The sequence below is a fragment of the Amphiura filiformis genome, chromosome 6, assembly GCF_039555335.1.
Source record: "Amphiura filiformis chromosome 6, Afil_fr2py, whole genome shotgun sequence".
Taxonomy (NCBI): domain Eukaryota; kingdom Metazoa; phylum Echinodermata; class Ophiuroidea; order Amphilepidida; family Amphiuridae; genus Amphiura; species Amphiura filiformis.
In genome coordinates, this window is record NC_092633.1 from 68,739,972 (window position 1) to 68,761,628 (window position 21,657).

The 21,657-nt window shown below is 36.0% G+C and overlaps 1 protein-coding gene across 2 annotated transcripts in view; it reads left to right on the forward strand.

Moving 5' to 3' along the window:
• LOC140155914 (mediator of RNA polymerase II transcription subunit 14-like) overlaps nt 1-16,007 on the forward strand; it is a 38,563-nt gene extending 22,556 nt beyond the window's left edge. Inside the window, exons 24-36 of one of the 2 annotated variants that reach the window (XM_072178932.1) lie at nt 1,051-1,128; nt 1,517-1,640; nt 2,510-2,577; nt 3,016-3,267; nt 3,445-3,547; nt 4,627-4,746; nt 5,876-6,088; nt 7,284-7,507; nt 7,942-8,071; nt 9,074-9,135; nt 10,584-10,811; nt 11,120-11,309; nt 13,561-16,007. In XM_072178932.1, the coding sequence (XP_072035033.1) occupies nt 1,051-1,128; nt 1,517-1,640; nt 2,510-2,577; nt 3,016-3,267; nt 3,445-3,547; nt 4,627-4,746; nt 5,876-6,088; nt 7,284-7,507; nt 7,942-8,071; nt 9,074-9,135; nt 10,584-10,811; nt 11,120-11,309; nt 13,561-13,622 (1,854 nt within the window). In that variant the 3' untranslated portion in view covers nt 13,623-16,007. The remainder of the gene's footprint in view (nt 1-1,050; nt 1,129-1,516; nt 1,641-2,509; nt 2,578-3,015; nt 3,268-3,444; nt 3,548-4,626; nt 4,747-5,875; nt 6,089-7,283; nt 7,508-7,941; nt 8,072-9,073; nt 9,136-10,583; nt 10,812-11,119; nt 11,310-13,560) is intronic. The other variant, XM_072178933.1, reaches the window with a different exon arrangement.
• The last annotated feature ends 5,650 nt before the right edge of the window (nt 16,008-21,657 follow it).

Below are 21,657 nucleotides of genomic sequence, written 5' to 3' on the forward strand. Positions count from 1 at the left end.
TTAAAGTAACTCTATCTCATTAACCAATGATCCTACAGATATGCCACCGCTGACTTTTTTGTTCCTTATGGCCAGAGGAAAAGTTTGACATATCGCACGACTCTGTGGGATATTTGGTTAAAAAGATAGAGGGTTAAGTGCACACAATTAAAAAAGTGACTATATCTCATTAACCAATGATCCTACAGATATGCGACCACTGACTTTTTTGTTCCTTATGACCAGAGGAAAAGTTTGACATATGGCACGACTCTCTAGGATATTTGGTTAAAAAGATAGAGGGTTAAGTGCACTAAGTACAAAAAAGTGACTATATCTCATTAACCAATGATCCTACAGATATGCGACCGCTGACTTTTTTGTTCCTTATGACCAGAGGAAAAGTTTGACATATCGCACGACTCTCTATGATGATTGGTTAAAAGAAAGAGGGTAAAGTGCGAAAGTACAAAAAGTGCCTATATGTCTTTAACCAATGATCCTACAGAAATGCAACAACTGTCCGTTTGTTCCTGATAATCAGAGGAAAGGTTTGACATATCACACGGCTACACGCGGCTTTCTAGGATCATTGGTTAATGTTTTAATATGCATGTCCCTTATGGTACATCGTAGTAACCTCAAAACACCCCTATACCATTAATCGAAGAAAAATGTTGATATCAATTTGCCCATGACTGTCACTGACGTGTCACTGGCCTCAATGGTCAGAGTACGCATGTGCAATTCAGCCTCTACACAGCAAACAAAAAGTCATAGAACGTCTAAAATATACAAAAACTCTGAAAATACTAAAATTTCACGTTTATTATATTACACATTATCATCGTTTGAATATTTGTTTTGACGTACGTGTCATAAATATTTAAATGAAGGTAAATGTAATTTACTATATTCAGGCTTTCCCCATGTCCCCACGTTCGATTCAGAAGTAAACACTAATAATAAATAAATAGATTGGGAAGTATTCACATTCTTTGTGTTTCTTTATCAAGAAGTTTGACATAACCTAATTCAATATTATGTTGTGTTTTTATTTTATCCTGACAGGTTCTGTGTGAAACTCAAAGTGCATTGCAAGCTATATGTAAATTACCAACCATGCCATTACTGGGAGCTACTCAACAGGTAAAGTTTACAGTCCCCATCCCACTCATAGCACATAAATCAGTCAAATTAGTTCACAGAGTTTGTCTTGTTTACAGCATGCTCAGCTTTACTCTACTGAGGTTGTACACATATATTGTGAATCTTTTTGCATAAAATATTCCTAGAAACAGCTTTGTGTTGGGCTCCAATTTGGGCTCATTTTAAATGTAATGAAAAGTAACCAGAGGAGAACAGACAACCAAGCTTTCTTGCACTGTCAACCTAAGTAACATTGATCATTTCTTGTGCCAAAAGTCAAACAAGTGACATATTTTCTCATTAGTTTCAATGTCTCTGTAACTGCTTATGACAAAGTCTTAACATAGAGCCATTCTAATGCATCTTATGTAACCATCTTATGTTGCAGCCACAGCCAGTACTAATGTTCAGCCTCTTACCACAGTCTAGCACACACATACGAGTTGTGTTCAGGAATACATATTGTTTGGACATACACATATGTAAAGGAAAGAACACTGTGTCTATCAGAGGTATGTTGTAGATGGATGACTCCTATCCAGTGGTATAATTATACATGTATATATTTTCTTAGACATCTCATATTTATGTGCATTGGGACTGATAACATAAAATTAGTGATTAGACAATCTGATCAGTTATTAATGAATCGGCTTGATTTTGATCTTATTAGCATATTTGTGAAGTTATCAACAGATGGATTCCTCCCAGTATACTGCCTTGTGAAAGCCAGTTAGTAATAATAATAATAATAATAATAAGCATTTGTAATGCGCCATCAATCTAGTAGAACTATTCCGAGGTGCAGATATGAAAGACAAATAAGTACAATTAAACATTAACATACTTATAAGTACAAGTACAATTAAACATTAAAATACACACATACATATATGCTTTGTTAAATAAATAAGTTTTTAACAAGTTCTTAAGAGTCTGAAAACAATCACAGTTTCTTATATTCAGAGGTAACAAGTTCCAAAGCATGGGTGCAACAACAGAAAAGGCTCGATCTCCAAATGTAGATGAAGCCCATGGAACGACAAGTAATTGTTTATCAGAAGACCGAAGTGTGCGAATCGGAATATGAGGAAGAAGAAGATTCATTAATTATTCTGGTGCAGTGCAATTCAAAGCTTCCAAGTAAAAATGAGTATTTTGAAGTCAATTCTCGCACGAATAGGTAGCCAGTGTTGGATACTTTTCCTTATTTGATAAATGCATAGTAGCCAAGAATGTGCAGAAAATGGAATAAATTGAGTTCAATATTTTACTTTTGAAGGAAACAATCAAGTTTTACAAAATGGTAATGGTTTCATCAGAGTTTTTAGTAGGAGTGACATCAAGTCAAATGTTTACTCTGTTCTTGCTTTTTTATCAGATGGTGCATACAGCATGTTTGACATCATGAAAGTTGTGGATGGTTTCACACCTGCTGCTGGGCTTAAGGTAAGTGCATTGAATATATTATATAGAAAGTTGAATTTGAAGTCAGCCTTGTACATTGGAATAGTAAATAAAAAACACCATCAATTATTTGAAGCTAATTCACATTCCCATTACCAACAACATAGCAGAGCACTCATCGATAATCATCACTGATTATTATGATCATACGCCCTTTGTTGTGATCTACAGTGAAAATATATGTTAACATTTAATTTGGTGGCTTGAGCTTACAATGCTGCAGAAGTGAAAAATATCTTACAATGAAATTATCGTTTCAGCAGTGCCCAGTGTCTGAACAGAGATTTAATCAACAGAGATGTGTATTAACGTTGTTATTGTCATCTTGTGTAGTAAAAGCAAATTTACAATTTAAAATTTTGTGTCAATCAAATTTTGAAGCCTATAATTTATGTTACAACCCTTCTTTTTTTCTCTCAGGCTTTCCTGGAAATGTTTGTGGATGAATCACAATTGCGTAGACGGTCAGTCAGTGAGGATGACAATCCTCCATCCCCAATTACTATGGAGTCATCATCTGATAACTTCCTACCCATGCAACATTCAGTGCCATCACCCATGAATGCCAGGGTTACAGGCTCCGGATTTGCGCATCCCATGACGCCACCAACAGCAACAACCAGTAATCCAGCTACACCTGCCTCACCCCATACATCTGTCTTGTCAAATCAGGTAAAGAAAACTCATTACAACTCACATTTCATGAAAGTAAAGTCTAAGACCTTCTTATGTATTCTCAGTTCTTTATTCTCATCCAATTAAAAATCGATTTTTGCAGTGTACTTTATCTTATGAATTCATGTCACGTTAATTCACCTAAAATACATATGAGTATGTGTATTTTCTCAGCCTTACAGCATGTCCCCAGGGCCTAGTGGTTATCCGCTGGCATCACCTCCATCAATAGCTGCACCCTCACCATCAGGGGTAATGTTGGGTACACCTTCCCCAGGTAAGCATAGACAACATTCAGTGTTTTGTTTGCAGTGATATACACTAGGTGAATATGTAACTAATAAATAGTTTTATATCCTATGTATTCTACTACTGTCTTTTGTCTTACCTTAACAAAATAATTTACATATAAAGTCAATATTCAAAAGTTCATTCTCTCCATGCACAGTAATCTAGAGAAACCTACAGGTTGAAAATCAATTTAAAGTCATAATGTATGATTTCTGTCAAATTTAAAATATTGTTATTCTTTACCAAAAATGAAAAGAAATAATATTAGTAATAACTGTCAGTGTCAGGAAGGGTTTGTTTAGTCCAGGTAAAGTGAAAGAAACCCCACAGGATATTTTGACTGTTGAATGTTGAGTTCTATGGGGATATTAATGAAGTAATTAACCACATTATATCAAAATTGCACTGTTGACTTACAAAAACAATGAATTGGGCTGATTTCATTTAGGTGTAAGTTGGGATATGTGTAAATATTACAAATAATTTAATCCAAAAAGTCAGGTTTAAAAAAAAAAATCATATTTTAAGATCATACATTATGGCTTTAATTTGTCATGTCTATTTGTATGTATAAATTCAACATTAGTGACTACAAATATGCCATTTTTGCCATATATGTGGATGTGCATGCATGCAATTAATTATTTGTATATGTGCATAAAAGTAATCTCTAGAATCAGCAGATACTTAAATAGCAATATGTGGCTGTGAAAACTTCTTATGTTCAGAGTTAAAGAAGATATGAAAGCATTGCCATGAAAATGGTATAATAAGATCCAAAGCAGCAGTGTAGATTGATATCCACCCTCAAACTTACTAACACCATAATAAAAACATTCTAGTGTCCGTCAGATCACTTGTGATTAACCCACGGTTCTGACAGTGAAAATTTACTGGTTCACAATTGGTGTGTAATCCTGTACTTTGTACTTTGTCAGGGCATCATATTCCACATGTTGTAGACAAAGCTCAGCATACCAGTAATTCACTGTCAGTACCAAATACTGTTTGTTCCCACTGTCAGTACCTAATACTGTTTGTTCCTTGATTAACCACTATAAACAGCTCTAGGAGCTGGCTCACCCGGACATCCTTATCATGCTCCCTCACCGGGGACACTACATGCTGTCCCATCTCCTGCACAGATGCATTCACCTGCTACAGGACCATTTATCAGTCCACAGAGTGAGTAGTGTTACCACTGACTAATATCTGTGTCAGAGTTTCTTGTACAATACTAACCACATGGACTAATACAGACTATTATCCAACAGTCAAAGTACCCGTGCATTGTATGCTGTGAATTCTCACATATTCATGAGGGCTGTTCGTCCGATCGTGCGTGTCTAACAATCATGTCAGCATCGCATGCCTTTGGTAGAGCGTTGTGTGTCTTCGCGAAAGACAGTAAAAATATGCGGTATGTACCAAGCAGGCTCATCTGACCTCATTATCAGGTAATGCTGAGACTTTGACTGTTTGGAGTTTGTCTGTATCTCTTTAGTCCATGTCAGACTAACCCATAATATGATGTGAACCATTTCTGTATGCGTATTGAAGTGACATTAACTTTTATTGGGTTTAATGTATTTGCATTTGAATTGAAAATTGACTGCAGTATTTCAATCAAATTTAACTTATTTTTTGTTTGTTTGTGCAGTTCATAAATTGTGTATGAAAAGAACCAAAAGCAACAAACCAAAATACCAATTCATCAACAAAAAATGAATTTTCTGTTAGTGCCTTTCATGTGAGATCCATCCATGTATCAGCTTTCGTCAAAACCTTCTTATTTTCTAGAATTTTGCTGAAAACTGTTGAAAAGGGTTTGGGTTTAAGCAGACAGTGTCACATAAAATTTTAGATAGTATTGAAGCTGATGTGTGCTGAGGGTCACCATTTGTGAAATTACATTTGTGTGGTTCAATAAAGCACAAATAACGTCTCTGTAATCACTTGTTACAAGCTTTATAACAATTTGAATACATTTCCTTAAGAAAATAAGCAGTGCATGAGTGGATTAAACATATTTAAATTTCTGTATGAAATTTAATTTGTAACTGTATGAGTTAGAAGACAAATAATTACACATTACTTGGGAAATCCCCACTTTGTCTAGTTCAGTCTATTTACAAGTTCAACTTTCTGCATTTGCAAAGTGTATAGGATCCTGACAAATTAAATGACAATTTGACATCATATATTGCAATTTCTCTGGTTTTCATAAGAACAATATTCAGGAAAACAAAACAAGCAATCACCCATATTTGTCACTTTGAACTCATGTCAAGCCGTCACTCTATGATATTTGCAGGTATAACTGAGAGTCAAACTGCACATTCACCGTTCACCAACATGGGTTTAGCAATGGCTTCACCAGGCACACGCAATTGGCCTGCGTCTCCATCTATGCCGGGACCGTCTCCTGTTGGGAGATACGGTGTGGCTCATTCACCGGGTACAGCTATGACTCATTCACCAGGTAGTAGTGGAATCAATCAACAGCAAGGGACTCCACAGGCTACAGGTAAGTGGAAATGTCATCCCCCACTTTACCCCATCAAAATGCTCATATTTTTCTCAGTAACATATTCAAATTAGGCGCTCCAAATCAGTATATTTCTGGAGAAATCATCAAAAACTGTCGAATTAGTGTCGACTGTGGTATACAACGTTTTGGACTGATTTAACAGTTTTTGATGATATCTTCGAAAATACACCGATTTTGAACTCCTAATTTCAATATGTTAATGAGAAAAATAGGATCTCTCATTTGATATCAATTTATTACATGATCATGATGATTATCATTAATAAAAACATGATAGACTACCAGAATCACTCTGTATAAATGTCAGTAATTCCATAAGGAATTAAGTCACATTTACAATGAACATTTATGTGTTCTTTTTGCATGAATGTTTTGAAAGAGACGACATGTTATGATATACGTAAGTTTTAAAGAATTAGATTTTCCAAATATATTAAAACAAAATAGGTTAGCCTGTTTTAACTCTGTTTAGCACGCGACTTTGCATTGCGACAAACACAATGTTTTACTATTGTCAGTTACTTGCCTTTTCCGGCTGAAAAGATCAGTTGAACCAATTGAGCCACAGAGGCATACTGGAGAAGAGCAAAAGGTATCAGAACTATAACAAATACACAAAGTCAGATTGGGATGTTGTGTTACTTAAAGGGGCATTTCGTGATCCACAGCCTCATCCCCCCACTTTTCCCAAAACAAGTTGAGATTTTTACACCACTGGATACCTCTGGCTACATAATGTTTATGTACCAAATATTTCTTGCAGATTAATTCGTTTAGCAAAAATATCGCCAAATTTGAATTTCGTTCTGGCGCACCAGAGCGAAATTACAACACATTGTCTATGGAGCAGTGTAATACACATAATCATGCATAACTGCATAAGCATAAAATCGGAATCAACTGAAATTTTGGAAATAAGCTTTTTTCGTGGATATCTACTGAAAAATGTCATAAAAAGAGGATGCTAGGATCACGAAATCCTCCTTTAAGTAGTATTCCCATAATGTCCTATAAATATTGATCTCTTCTGCCCTACACTGACTAAGGAGCACAACCATCACCAAAATTTTGTTTTCACATATTACTCTAACCTTTATAAAATTAATGTAATTAATTATTTCAATGCCAACTAAGCACATTCTTTGTTCCGTTACCCCCTTGTTTTGTACAGTTCCTCGCCCTCAACCAAGGATCCTTCCTCATCGTTCATGGGCTGCAGCAGTGCCAACAATCCTGTCTCACGAGAACCTGCATAAACTCTTCACACCAGCTCCTCCACCAGGTGTATCAGGAGGCACAACATCTCATATGTGTAGTCCAATTGAAAGGTTCTTGGGCTGTGTATACCTCATGAGGAGATGTCTCAATAGGCAATTACAAGCCTATGGGGAAACAGTAAGTATGGAGATAGATGGCTGTGTTGCTCTGGCACAGCTATATGGATAAGACAAAAATACATTCTTATTGCTATCGAGTTTTGGTTAAATTAATCTCAATATAAATTTGTATGTTTTGACTCCCACTGCCAGATCCCAAAATGCAAATGTTAACTTAAAATTAATTTGGCAAAAGTGGAAATAGACCAATGAAAGATGAAACATGCACGTTCATCTTGCTAAATATGCTGTGTAAATAAATCAAAAGTGGCCAGGTGAGATAATATTGCATCAAAAATGAACACTCCAACCAATTTACTGGAAGCAGTGAGTAATTGAGTTACTGGAAAGGAAACAGTGCTACCTCTCAGATTTGTAAGAAATAAGCTTTATATTTGCATTTGTAATCATCATCTTCCAAGATTAATGATTTCTTTTTTCTTCTTAAATCAGATCCACCTGACCCATATACCCGTCAATGAACATGGAGTGACACAGTTCAAAAGTGAATCTCTCATATATAGGATCACACAAAACCCAACAACGATGCAGACATTACAACTCCAAGTCAACCCACATCCAGGTAAGATAAAAGAAGCAAAATGTGACATGATCAAGGGGAATGAGTCACATGTCAACCCTGATCAAAAATGAGTTTTATATAGGTTTCTAAGGAGGACATTTTGTGCTTTCACAAACTGAAAACCCCATGTTGATATGACTTTACTTTTTGAAGTTATGTCAATTTATCAATCGCTGAAAACAATATAAAACAAAAGAATTTTAACACTTTTTTGCCAATATCTCAAAATCAATATTAGCGACATCCGACTCATTTCCCTTGATCGTGTCACAAATGTTACGACACCATTCTCTTAATACTGCTTATAACTCGCCATTCAACATTCAACACATCTGCAAGTTTGATTCTTAAACACTTGCAAACGTTCCTGCAACCTTATAGGTTCTTACCTGTGTGATATGACACAAAATCACACACTTTAGTATGTGGGTGTTGACACGATACTCGTACGCGCTATATGAACCAATCGGAGGTACATAGCAACATACAAGACTGATTGATTTTAAGCCCTTGGTAATTCTATGTAAAATGTAGGATTTAATTTGATTAAAATTTGTACTTCTAGTTGGTTTTGATTGACCACTTAGATGGTTGATAAACAGGTAGTCTGAGGTAGGTATCAAATTCACTATCATTTACTGATAATTTTACTGAGAGTTTTAATTTTGGGAGAGACAGTCGAGCCCAATATTTCAAAACTCGGAGTCAAACAAATAAATACTGGGCGTAACGGTAAAGCATGCAATTTTATCATTATTATGTTTAGGATCCAATATTTTCACACACTTGGATTCATCAAAACATAATATCAAGGATTTTGGTGTTACCAAAAATTTGCCAGCAACTTTTTGCCAGAATTTGGTAACTTTACCTGTTATCATTCTCCATATTTTTAGTTTGGCAAATTGTGAAAAAAATTTTTCTCTGACATCCCTATTAGTTACGACATGTGATCTTGAGGATTTGTTTATATGTTCACCAATTTTTTTTTTAATCCCACAGATTGCAAAGATCCGTGGTCACATGACGAACTTCAGGTGCTAGAGAAATTTTTTGAAACCAAGGTGAGTGAATGCCAGGGTTTGAGCTTGTCAGGTGTACCAATACAGAGTATAAAACTGACACATGCCAACTGCAAATATCTGTATGCAGGTTAGTAAAAAGGATATAATAATAATAGAAAACATTTATAAAGAGCAACATATCAACGATCCCAAAGCGCTTTACAAAGAAATAAACAATTATTTAATGATTGACAACACGTACAACTATCTATAAAAGTACCTTACAGCTACATACTATACCAGCCTAAAAACCATTAAGTTTGCAAGAGAGAGGAATCAAAAACACAGAAAGGCTGGGTAAATGGGAAGAACACCAAACAACAGACAAGGCAGACCAGTCTGAGGGCTGATTCCACTCTCCCCAAAACAACTAAATATACTAAAAACAACAGACATAAAAAAAAGTGAAATGAGATAGTATTTACAAGAATCACCTTCTAAAAAGTGTCATTAAGACACAAACAAAACAATAAGATCATAATCAAAAAATTACAAATTAAATAGATGTGTTTTCAGAAGATTTTTGAAAGTGTCCACGGACAGAGTGTGGTAAATGTTCACAGGAAGTTGATTCCATAGTGTTGGTGCCAGCTGTTGCATATGCTCTGTCACCGTAAAAACTAGTTGAAGACATCCATGGAACTTTAAGCATGCTTTGTGAAGGTTACACAAGGGATTGTATGGTTTGATGAGATTAGAGATGTAATCCGGAGCTAAGCTGTGTTGAGCCTTGAAGGTGATGAGCATGTGTTTGTATATGATCTGAGTTCTGATTGGAAGCCAGTGAAGACTTTTGAGGACAGGGGTGATGTGGTCTATCCGAGGAGAGAGAGAAACTAACCTAGCGAGCTGTATTTTCTACACACTGAAGTTTATCAATGTCAGACTCTTCCGAAACCTCATCAAGTGAAAGAAAAGAGCTCGAGTATGACTCACTAATATTAACCGTGAGATCTTCGTAGAGGGCATTGTCAATACTGTCTCTGACCTTCTTGATTTTTGTGGCAAAGAAGTGCGAGAAGCGATTTGCAAGATCTTTTGATGAGTTATGCACTGGAAGAGTTGGCTGAGCTTGGATGGGCGCGGAGAGTTTGTCTATGACACGAAAAAACTTCATTGATAACCAGTCTTAGCCTTGTTTAGCAAATGATTGTATTTAATACATTGTTGCTTGTAAAGGTCTCTGTGGCCTACTATATTGTGGTACTCTTGCATGTTATAAAGGATAGGATGTGCAGGGGTGAGCAGTTGAGAACAATTTGATACTTGTCAGTAATTTGAAATCTAAAAGCCTATCATAATATCATATTTAGCATTGGAATTGTAATCTATCAAATTTAATAAAGTCTTAAAAAAGCAATTTACTTAACTATACTCCCATCAGGAAACACAAAATGTATTTCGATATAAAATAATCATGTCAATTATTTCTGTTTGTTTACAAATAGGTTGGTTGTCCTCCATACAAGTATAATGCAATGGTTGCATTTGTTCGCTTGTTGGGAGCACCGACACGCATCCTCAAAGACTGCATTCAGCTTCTACGTCTTGAATTGTTACCAGATCGCACATTGAAATGGACCATCCAGTGGTGCCTGACCATCCCACCTAGTGCACCACCTTTGGCACCTGTTGGTACTTCAGCTGTGGTCATCAAGAACAAGATTCTGTTCTTTGTAAGTATATCCAAGGTTGCCCCAAGCTGGTAAATTATAAAAAAAGGTTCTCCTAGAATATAGATACTATCAAAGATAGGCCATGTTTTTTTTTTTCTTCAAAAATGCATGTTTACACCAATGTGAACAACTGAAAAGAAATGTCCATGTGTCTAATGTTTGCATTTGTGTGCTGGCATTCCCCAGTCCTTAGAATATCCTTCTCAAACTTTGATGGAAATTGGATGTTATGGCTTTAACAATAACATTAGTTTGAAACAACTGTTTATTTTATATATATATAAATATTATGATATCTTCTTATTTAGATTCAACTGACTCGCATCGGCTTGACTGTGCCACAAGGGCAGGAACCTCAAACAGTCGTGATCCCAATACTTCATGATATCCAGAGCAACACAACACAACATGCAGACCTGAGGAATTCACCTGTTACTCCTAGCATGCATAGTGTACAGAATATGATGAAAAGATTTAATGAGCTCTACACAAATAAAAGTAAGTAGCAACACAACACAACATGCAGATCTGAGGAATTCACCTGTTACTCCTAGCATGCATAGTGTGCAGAATATGATGAAAAGATTTAATGAGCTCTACACAAATAAAAAAAGTAAGTAGCAACACAACACAACATGCAGACCTGAGGAATTCACCTGTTACTCCTAGCATGCATAGTGTGCAGAATATGATGAAAAGATTTAATGAGCTCTACACAAATAAAAGTAAGTAGCAACACAACACAACATGCAGACCTGAGGAATTCACCTGTTACTCCTAGCATGCATAGTGTGCAGAATATGATGAAAAGATTTAATGAGCTCTACACAAATAAAAGTAAGTAGCAACACAACACAACATGCAGACCTGAGGAATTCACCTGTAACTCATAGCATGCATAGTGTGCAGAATATGATGAAAAGATTTAATGAGCTCTACACAAATAAAAGTAAGTAGCAACACAACACAACACAACATGCAGACCTGAGGAATTCACCTGTTACTCCTAGCATGCATAGTATGCAGAATATGATGAAAAGATTTAATGAGCTCTACACAAATAAAAGTAAGTAGCAACACAACACAACATGCAGACCTGAGGAATTCACCTGTTACTCCAAGCATGCATATTGTGCAGAATATGATGAAAAGATTTAATGAGCTCTACACAAATAAAAGTAAGTGGCAACACAACACAACACAACATGCAGACCTGAGGAATTCACCTGTTACTCCTAGCATGCATAGTGTGCAGAATATGATGAAAAGATTTAATGAGCTCTACACAAATAAAAGTAAGTAGCAACACAACACAACATGCAGACCTGAGGAATTCACCTGTTACTCCTAGCATGCATAGTGTGCAGAATATGATGAAAAGATTTAATGAGCTCTACACAAATAAAAGTAAGTAGCAACACAACACAACATGCAGACCTGAGGAATTCACCTGTTACTCCTAGCATGCATAGTGTGCAGAATATGATGAAAAGATTTAATGAGCTCTACACAAATAAAAGTAAGTGGCAACACAACACAACACAACATGCAGACCTGAGGAATTCACCTGTTACTCCTAGCATGCATAGTGTGCAGAATATGATGAAAAGATTTAATGAGCTCTACACAAATAAAAGTAAGTGGCAACACAACACAACATGCAGACCTGAGGAATTCACCTGTTACTCCTAGCATGCATAGTGTGCAGAATATGATGAAAAGATTTAATGAGCTCTACACAAATAAAAGTAAGTAGCAACACAACACAACATGCAGACCTGAGGAATTCACCTGTTACTCCTAGCATGCATAGTGTGCAGAATATGATGAAAAGATTTAATGAGCTCTACACAAATAAAAGTAAGTGGCAACACACCACAACACAACATGCAGACCTGAGGAATTCACCTGTTACTCCTAGCATGCATAGTGTTCAGAATATGATGAAAAGATTTAATGAGCTCTACACAAATAAAAGTAAGTAGCAACACAACACAACATGCAGATCTGAGGAATTCACCTGTTACTCCTAGCATGCATAGTGTGCAGAATATGATGAAAAGATTTAATGAGCTCTACACAAATAAAAGTAAGTAGCAACACAACACAACATGCAGACCTGAGGAATTCACCTGTTACTCCTAGCATGCATAGTGTGCAGAATATGATGAAAAGATTTAATGAGCTCTACACAAATAAAAGTAAGTAGCAACACAACACAACATGCAGACCTGAGGAATTCACCTGTTACTCCTAGCATGCATAGTGTGCAGATAATATGATGAAAAGATTTAATGAGCTCTACACAAATAAAAGTAAGTAGCAACACAACACAACATGCAGACCTGAGGAATTCACCTGTTACTCCTAGCATGCATAGTGTTCAGAATATGATGAAAAGATTTAATGAAGTAAGTGGCTTTAAGGTTCATTTTGCATTAACACCTGTTTGGAACAGTCATTTTCCCTGAAAGTAATTCAAAGTGATTCTTGGAAAAAAATCAAATGTCCTCATCCGGTGACATATAAGTTACATTAAAAACGACTTGTATTATTTGTATGATTTATTTGATATCAGGTTTTCTTATTGTAATTTGAAATTTGTGGCATCTTATATTCATTTATTCTTTATTCTCACTGTGCAGCACAGAATCTTTCTGTATTTTGAACAGATTTATTTGACTTGAACAAATAATCCTGATCTTATTTGTTTTTAAAATGAACTTTCTTTCTGTTTCTTATGTTGCAGCCGACTGCACCATATTTGCAGCAGTGAAGGACCTGATGGCCAACCTTGTGATTCCACACTAATCTAGTACAGTAGTCTACAACTGAACTGTGATGGTCATCATACACATCAGTGTGCTCACCTATGCATTTAGAATACGGACCTTGTATTTGAGAAAAGGGTACTGCAATTATCGTTAGCAGTACTTGTGAAACATTGTTCTAAGCCATATATGCTGCTGCCTATGAAGTATCTACAACCGATGCATAATTTTGAGCCTACACAACATGTACCCTCCTGTCATTCTTACAGCCCTCGTTCAGTGGAATGACACTTATTGACAATCCAGCTTATTCAAAGAGATTAGACAAGGAGAATCCAGATACTGCCATGTTTACATGTCGTTAATGGAGGTGATCATCTTGTCATGTACTCTGCAAACTTTTACTTTCAGATTATCATTCATTTTTGGTCAACATGAAAGGTGTGACTATTTGTATTAAGACAGTGCTCCATGTGCAAACATTTGAAATGCTAATACATGAAGATGTCAAAAACATTTTTTCAGGCCTTAATGAAAATAATATTCCAGATGTACAATGTTTTGATGTTCATTATGACATGGTGAGCAATACAGAGTCTCAACTCTCCTTGTCAGAACTCTTTGGTTAATAATGAATAAATCATTTTATTTGAGACATTCATATGATATAAGACAATCAAGCACAGTAGTGAGGCACATGTCAAGAAACTTCATTTGGAGATATGGACAAAACAAGTATACTGTTTCTTTCCTGTTTTATTGTGTGAGCAACACTATCAACATTCATATCTCAAATGAGACAATGCAATTTTGTTGGCAGTGTCAGCAAAATATAAAAGTTCCAGTGTTTACAAACTGTCCTAGGTTAAGATTATATGTGGTTAACATTCAGCTCATTCAATTATAGACACAATCAATCAAAATGAGCTTTTTCACGCTAAACTTGTTTTCTTATTTTCATGTCAAATTAAAAAAGCAATAAGATTTCTGACAAATCCAGCTTATTTATTCCTCCACAACGTGATGAAATGATACTAGTTCTCACTATCAGATATGTTGCCTTTTCCTTTTGAATGAAGTATCAATGTCATTCCATTTCCTGTATTGTAATCTGATTAGCTGATAAAATCTGGGGATCTCAAGATTATTTAAACAAATTATTTATTAAGGAATCTTCCATTTTTGTCACAAATACAAGTACATTACAATCATGTGAAAATCAGAATTCTGAGAAACATTCAGAGTACCCTCCAGGAAATCTTATAATATTGTCTAAGTCAATAGTGCTCAGTTTCTGTAATGTGTCGTTTTTTAAATGGCAGCATGGAATTTTTTTTTCTCAGGAATTATAGGCCACAGTTTTGATGGGTTTAACGAGAAGTGGGATAAAAGATGCAGTTATACTCCAGTTTATATGCAGACACAAGAAATATTCCTACTTCTTGCTCATTTATCACACCTGACTTTTTGCTACCAACTGGGCAAAATTTCAACCTAATCATGTAAGTACATATCAGGTGCTCCCCATCATGGTATGTTCAAATGATTGTGAACTATTTGATCCTGGAATTTCATGTTTTTATTCAGCATCAGTTAAACATAATGTCATGAATACTAAATGAGAAAGTATGCTTGGATAGCTAAGTATAATATTTTGAGATGAGAACATGTACATCTAGCTAAAAGGACTTGTTGGGCAAAATTAGACTCCACCTTTGAAGTAATGGTGCTACAGAAGAAAGATGATCACAATCTTGCGCCTCGCTTTGAAATTTGAATTCGTAAGAGGTAAATTTTTAAGTGCAATTGGCACTATGATTCCATTAAAATAATTATAAATATGGTCAGCTAAAAGCGCACTTAAATGACTTCTGGTGACAATGACTAAACATTGCTCTATATATCTAATAATTCAAACATTTTGCGAGGCAAATCAAATGAAAAAGTAACTCGCTACTTTAGTTTTCACCATCAGGTCTAACAACTTGATCACAAGTGACTTGGTCCACTGCTTTTCGGTGAAAGCTAAAGTAGTGCGTTACATTTTATTGGATTTGCCTTGCAAAATGTTTGAATTATTAAATCTACAATCCTACAAATGCATCTATTTATTGATTGCTCTATATCATCTAGCTGATATTACTAAGGAGCTCTTGCAAGCTGAACAAGAGTTTTGTAGCACCCAAGCTTATAAATGAAATGGCTACTGTTTAGAAGACACATCATTTGATGCACTGAATCATGAATATAAAATAAAAGCAAACTGATGAAATGTGTTAAAACTTGTATTCATGTTTTAACACAAAGAAATACAACATCATGGTTAAACAGAAGTATATAGATGCAAGGTTTACTCAAGAGGACAGGGTTTAAAGTAGTGTGATCAGATTGACATCCTCATCGCCCCAGTAAAGTGGGGGGGGGGGGTCAAAAATAAGGATTTTGGCATCAAAAGAAAGCTCATATTTTCTTATAATGCCCGTAAAATTTCAGGTCTGATATATGTGCCATTTTAGATGTTAGAAACAGAAAAGCGAAAGCCTCCATTGGGACCATTGTGAATCACAATTTTGCTTCTAATATTCAAACCATTAGTGCAATTTAACCAAAAACTTTGAATCATTTAGGATTCAATCATGTTTCACCGTTGTTCATCACCGTTTAACAACGATGTGTCGCGTCGTCTGCGTGGTTTACTTCGCGAGGGCAGCTTTAGCTGCCCGAGTTAAGTAAACCACGCAGACGCTGCCGGACGCGAAGTTGTTAAACGGTGATGAACAACGGTGAAACATGATTGAATCCTTTCAACAACGAAAAGAAGCTAAATATCGTATAATTCACGATTATTTTACGAGGAATGTCAGTTGATCATTGCCACTCAGCCTTACAAAAACTTCGATGATTTCTTTTGATATCAGCAATAAAACTACAGAATAAACGGGCAATGTTTAGCCGCTACCTGAAAAATACTGAATTCAACTTGTAAGCTGGCATACGCACAAAGGTTCCAGGCATGACGAATTTCTGGCGCTCTCGCAGAACGCGTAGTCTCGCTGGCTGTCACAGATACACGCTTACAGTAAAAGTGTGGGTTCATCACGGTTTAACAACGGTTGGCTCCTGTACAAAGGTATAGGAAGAGTTGTTGAAATTATTTTGATGCAGGCCTTAACAGTGGTGTACAAGATACACAATGGACAAATCTGACCACCCACCTTTAAAAGGTTATTGAACATTTTCCATGAGGATAGATTTCTGTCTTCAAAATTGGGAATGGAGATATTTTATGTACTGTACATATGTAGTAAAATGGAATTTGTGAAATAAATTGTTCCATGACAATTGTCAATGAAAATGTCTCATTTGTCCTGTATTGTTAAAACATGTAAGCAAGTCGGGAGATATTTCCCCCACCCCACTTTTAAGGTTGGTCTGAACCCTGGAATTATGGAAACTTTTGGGCCTCATAACTGCTAAAGTGTTGTTGTAAAGTATATAAAAGTATACATATTTAGAATGGCAAAGACTTGATAAGTTCATCTGTGATGTCAAATTTGGGCCAACAATTCTTGGGCCAAATTTTTTTTATTAATTTTTAAAAACTAGACAAAAATATCTAGGGACCGTTTTTTTATTTTTTGAATTTTGACCAACTTCACCAAAAATATTTGAAATTTGGGCGAAAATCGGGCTTTTTATGATTTTTTTTTTTAATTCAGCATTTTTGACCATTTTTGGTGCAAATTTCTTGAAGTTGGTCGAAATTCAAAAAAATGAAAAAACGGTCCCTAGATATTTTTGTCTAGTTAAAAAAAAAAAAAGATTTGGCCCAAGAATTTATTTTTACATTGCACGAAAAAAAGTGGGCCAAAAAACCGTTCTTTGGGATTTTGGGCCAAAAATGAGCATTTTGGCCCAAATTTGACCTCACAGATGAACTTATCAAGTCTTTGCCATTCTAAATATGTATACTTTTATATACTTTAGACCAACAATTTAGCAGTTATGAGGCCCGAAAGTTTCCATAATTCCAGGGTTCAGACCAACCTTAAGCCAAAACCCCAAAAATTAGGTACATTTCCACTTTTTGCGACAATTGTTTGCAAAATTTGTCGATTTTGCCCCTCCCCTGAAATTCACTTTTACCCCCGAAAAAAATTCCTAGTGCCACCACTGATTCCAAGGCAAATCTTTGAAACTATATTGATAGTTTACTATCAAAGAAATTTCAATTGAATGAACACATCTGTATGCGAACCGATGTTACGTATATGACTCGACAATACAGTACCAGAAGTTGCTTAGGCCACTACTTCGTCAACGCGTATATCAGTATTAGGAAGATAATTTATCAACACCGATATCAGCAGTAGATACCTACGAGGGTTTTTTAGAAATCGCCCAGAAGTGAAAGAGCTATATCAATGAAATTTTGTCAGTGCAATCACTGGTCCGTATGTGCACTATGGTTCAAAAATGGTCTCATACGTATGTTTACTTTTTTTACAGGTGGCACTAGATGCCAATTATAACCTGCTGCCCCAGTTACTGCGCATAAACTGCAAGATTGAGAAAATTGAGGCAAGCAGCATTATTAAGATCCTGCTTTTGAAAGGTTGCAGTGCCTAGAAAATCGATGATGAAATGAAAGTTATCTTCGGTGGTGATTGTGATATGTCACTGTTGCTTTTTGAAAAAGGAATTTTTATTTCATCACAGATTTTCTGGGCACTGTAACCCTTACAATGGAACTTAATCATGCTACATGCCCCAATGTTCTCCATTTTGCTGGTTATGCGGTTACATAGGCAGGTACTGACATCTAGCGCCTGTAAAGAAAGTAAACATACTTATGAGACCATTTTTGGTGTACATAAGGACCAGTGATTGCACTGATAAAATTTCATTGATATACATGTAGCTCTTTCACTTCTGAGCGATTTCAAAAACTTTTTGATACCCCCTCGTACATCATGTCTCAACAATACAATACTACATGTTGCTTAGATCACTACTTCGTCAACACCGATATCAGTATTAGGAAGACAATTTATCAACACCGATATCAGCAATAGATAACTTCACCCTGCCTCAACAGTACAGTACCAGAAGTTTTAGATGACTAGGCCTACTTCAACACCGATATCGGCAGTATAAAGATAATTTATCAACACCAATAACAGCAGTGTTCATAAATCTTCACCATAGGCCTATCTTGAAAATACTAGCGTCAGAAGTCACTACTTCGTTAACACCGATATCAGTATTAGGTAGATTATTTACCAACACCGATATCAGCAGTAGATAATTTCACCATGCCTCAACAATACTAGTACCAGAAGTGGTTTAGATTACTACTTCATCCACACTGATACCAGCAGTAGAATGATAATTTATCTGCACCAATATCAGCAGTAGATAACTGCATTATGCCTCAACAATACAGTACCAAAAGTTGCTTAGATCCAGGCGGCGAGTGGCATGATAGAGCCGGAAACTTGTGAAACCGCCCGGCCGTAAGGCATTTTCCATATACTCGGTTAATTTTGTGGGGTTCATTATCGAACCCCAACGGTTTTAGCTTGTATTTATATTATTTATTAACATAGGCCTATATTTGTTTGTGATATTTCAAGCGTTTTAAAATTTCAAAAAAAATCCAATTACACGGTTGACGATGAAAATTTACTGAATTTAAAGAATGCACGGCGACCACCACCTGCTTAGATCACTACTTCGAAAACACCGATATCAGTATTAGGTAGATAATTGATCAACACCGATATCAGCAGTAGATAGCATCATCGTGCCTCAACAATACTAGCACAAGACGTTATTTAAATCACTACTTCATCCACACTGATATCAGCAGTAGAATGATAATTTATCTACACCAATATCAGCAGTAGATAGCTTCATCATGCCTCATAAAGAAGTTGTTTTAGATCACTACTTCATCAACACCGATATCATCAGTAAACAACACCAGTATCAGCAGTAGATAGCTTCATCATGCCTCAACAACACAGTATCAGAAGTTGCTTAGATCACTACTTTGTCAACACCGATATCAGTATTGGGTAGACAATTATCAACACTCTTATATCAACAGTAGAAAAAAACTTTTATCAACACCGATATCAGCAGTAGAAAGCTCCATTTTGCCTCAACAATACTACTTCTGTTCTAGAAGGTATTTTAGCGACTACTTCATCAACAACAGCCGTAGAAAGATAATTTATCTACACCAATATCAGCAGTAGGTAGCTTCATTATGCCTCAACAATACAGTACCAGAAGTCGTATAGATCACTACTTCATCCACACTGATATCAGCAATAGAATGATAATTTGTCTACACCAATATCAGCAGTATAGATAACTGCATTATGCCTCAACAATACAGTACCAGAAGTTGCTTATAGATTACTACTTCGTCAACACCTATATCAGTATTGGGTAGATAATTTATCAACACCGATATCAGCAGTACTGAGATAACTTGCCTCAACAATTCTAGTACCAGCAGTTTTAGATGACTACTTCAACAGTTATATCAGCAGTAGAATGATAATTTGTCAACACTGATAACAGCAGTAGATATCTTCACCATATCTTGACAATACTAGCACCAGAAGCCACTAATTCTTCAACACCGATATCAGTTTTAGGAAGATAATTTATCAACACCGATATCAGCAGTTGATAGCTTCACCATGCCTCAACAATACTAGCACAAGACGTCGTAAAAATCACTACTTCATCAACACCGATATCAGCAGTAGAAAGGTAATTTATCAACACCGATATATAGGCTATCAGCAGTAGATAACTTCACCATGCCTCAACAATACTTGTATATACCAGAAGTTGTACAGATCACTACTTCATCCACACTGATATCAGCAGTAAAATGATAATTTATCTACACCAATATCCAGTGGCGAAAAGAGGGGTGAAAAGCCACTTTTTAGCCAAAATTAGGTGACAATGCCCCCCCAGCCGGAGGTTCTGCCCCCCCGACAAAAATTCTGGCGCCGCCACTGCCAATATCAGCAGTAGATAACTGCTTTATGCCTCAACAATACAGTACCAGAAGTTGCTTAGATCACTACGGTACTTCGTCAACACCGATATCAGTATTAGGTAGATTATTTATCAACACCGATATCAGCAGTAGATAGCATCATCATGCCTCAACAATACTAGCACAAGACATTGTTTAAATCACTTCTTCATCCACACTGATATCAGCAGTAGATAGCTTTATTATGCCTCAACAATACAGTACCAGAAGTTGTTTAGATCACTACTTCATCCACACTGATATCAACAGTAGAATGATAATTTATATCTACACCAATATCAACAGTAGAGCTTCATTATGCCTCAACAATACAGTACCAGAAGGTATTTTTAGATGACTACTTCACACAAGACGTTGTTTAAATCACTACTTCATCCACACTGATATCAGCAGTAGAAAGATACTTTATCAACACCGATATCAACAGCAGATAGCTTCATCATACCTCAACTATACCAGAAATTATTTTTGCAACTACTTCATCAGCACCGATATCAGCAGTAGAAAGATAATTTATCAACACCAATAACAGCAGTGTTGATAAATCTTCACCATATCTTGAAAATATTAGCGTCAGAAGTCACTACTTCGTTAACGCCGATATCAGTATTAGGTAGATTATTTACCAACACTGATATCAGCAGTAGATAATTTCACCATGCCTCAACAATACTACTACCAGAAGTGATTTAGATTACTACTTCATCCACACTGATACCAGCAGTAGAATGATAATTTATCTGCACCAATATCAGTACCAAAAGTTACTTAGAATCACTACTTCGTCAACACCGATATCAGTATTAGGTAGATCAGCAGTAGAAAGCTAATTGATCAATACCGATATTAGCAGTAGATAACTTCATCATATGCCTCAACAACACAGTATATACCAGAAGTTGCGTAGATCACTACTTCGTCAACACTGATATCAGTAGCTATCAGTATATAGGAAGATAATTGATCAACACCGATATCAGCAGTAGAT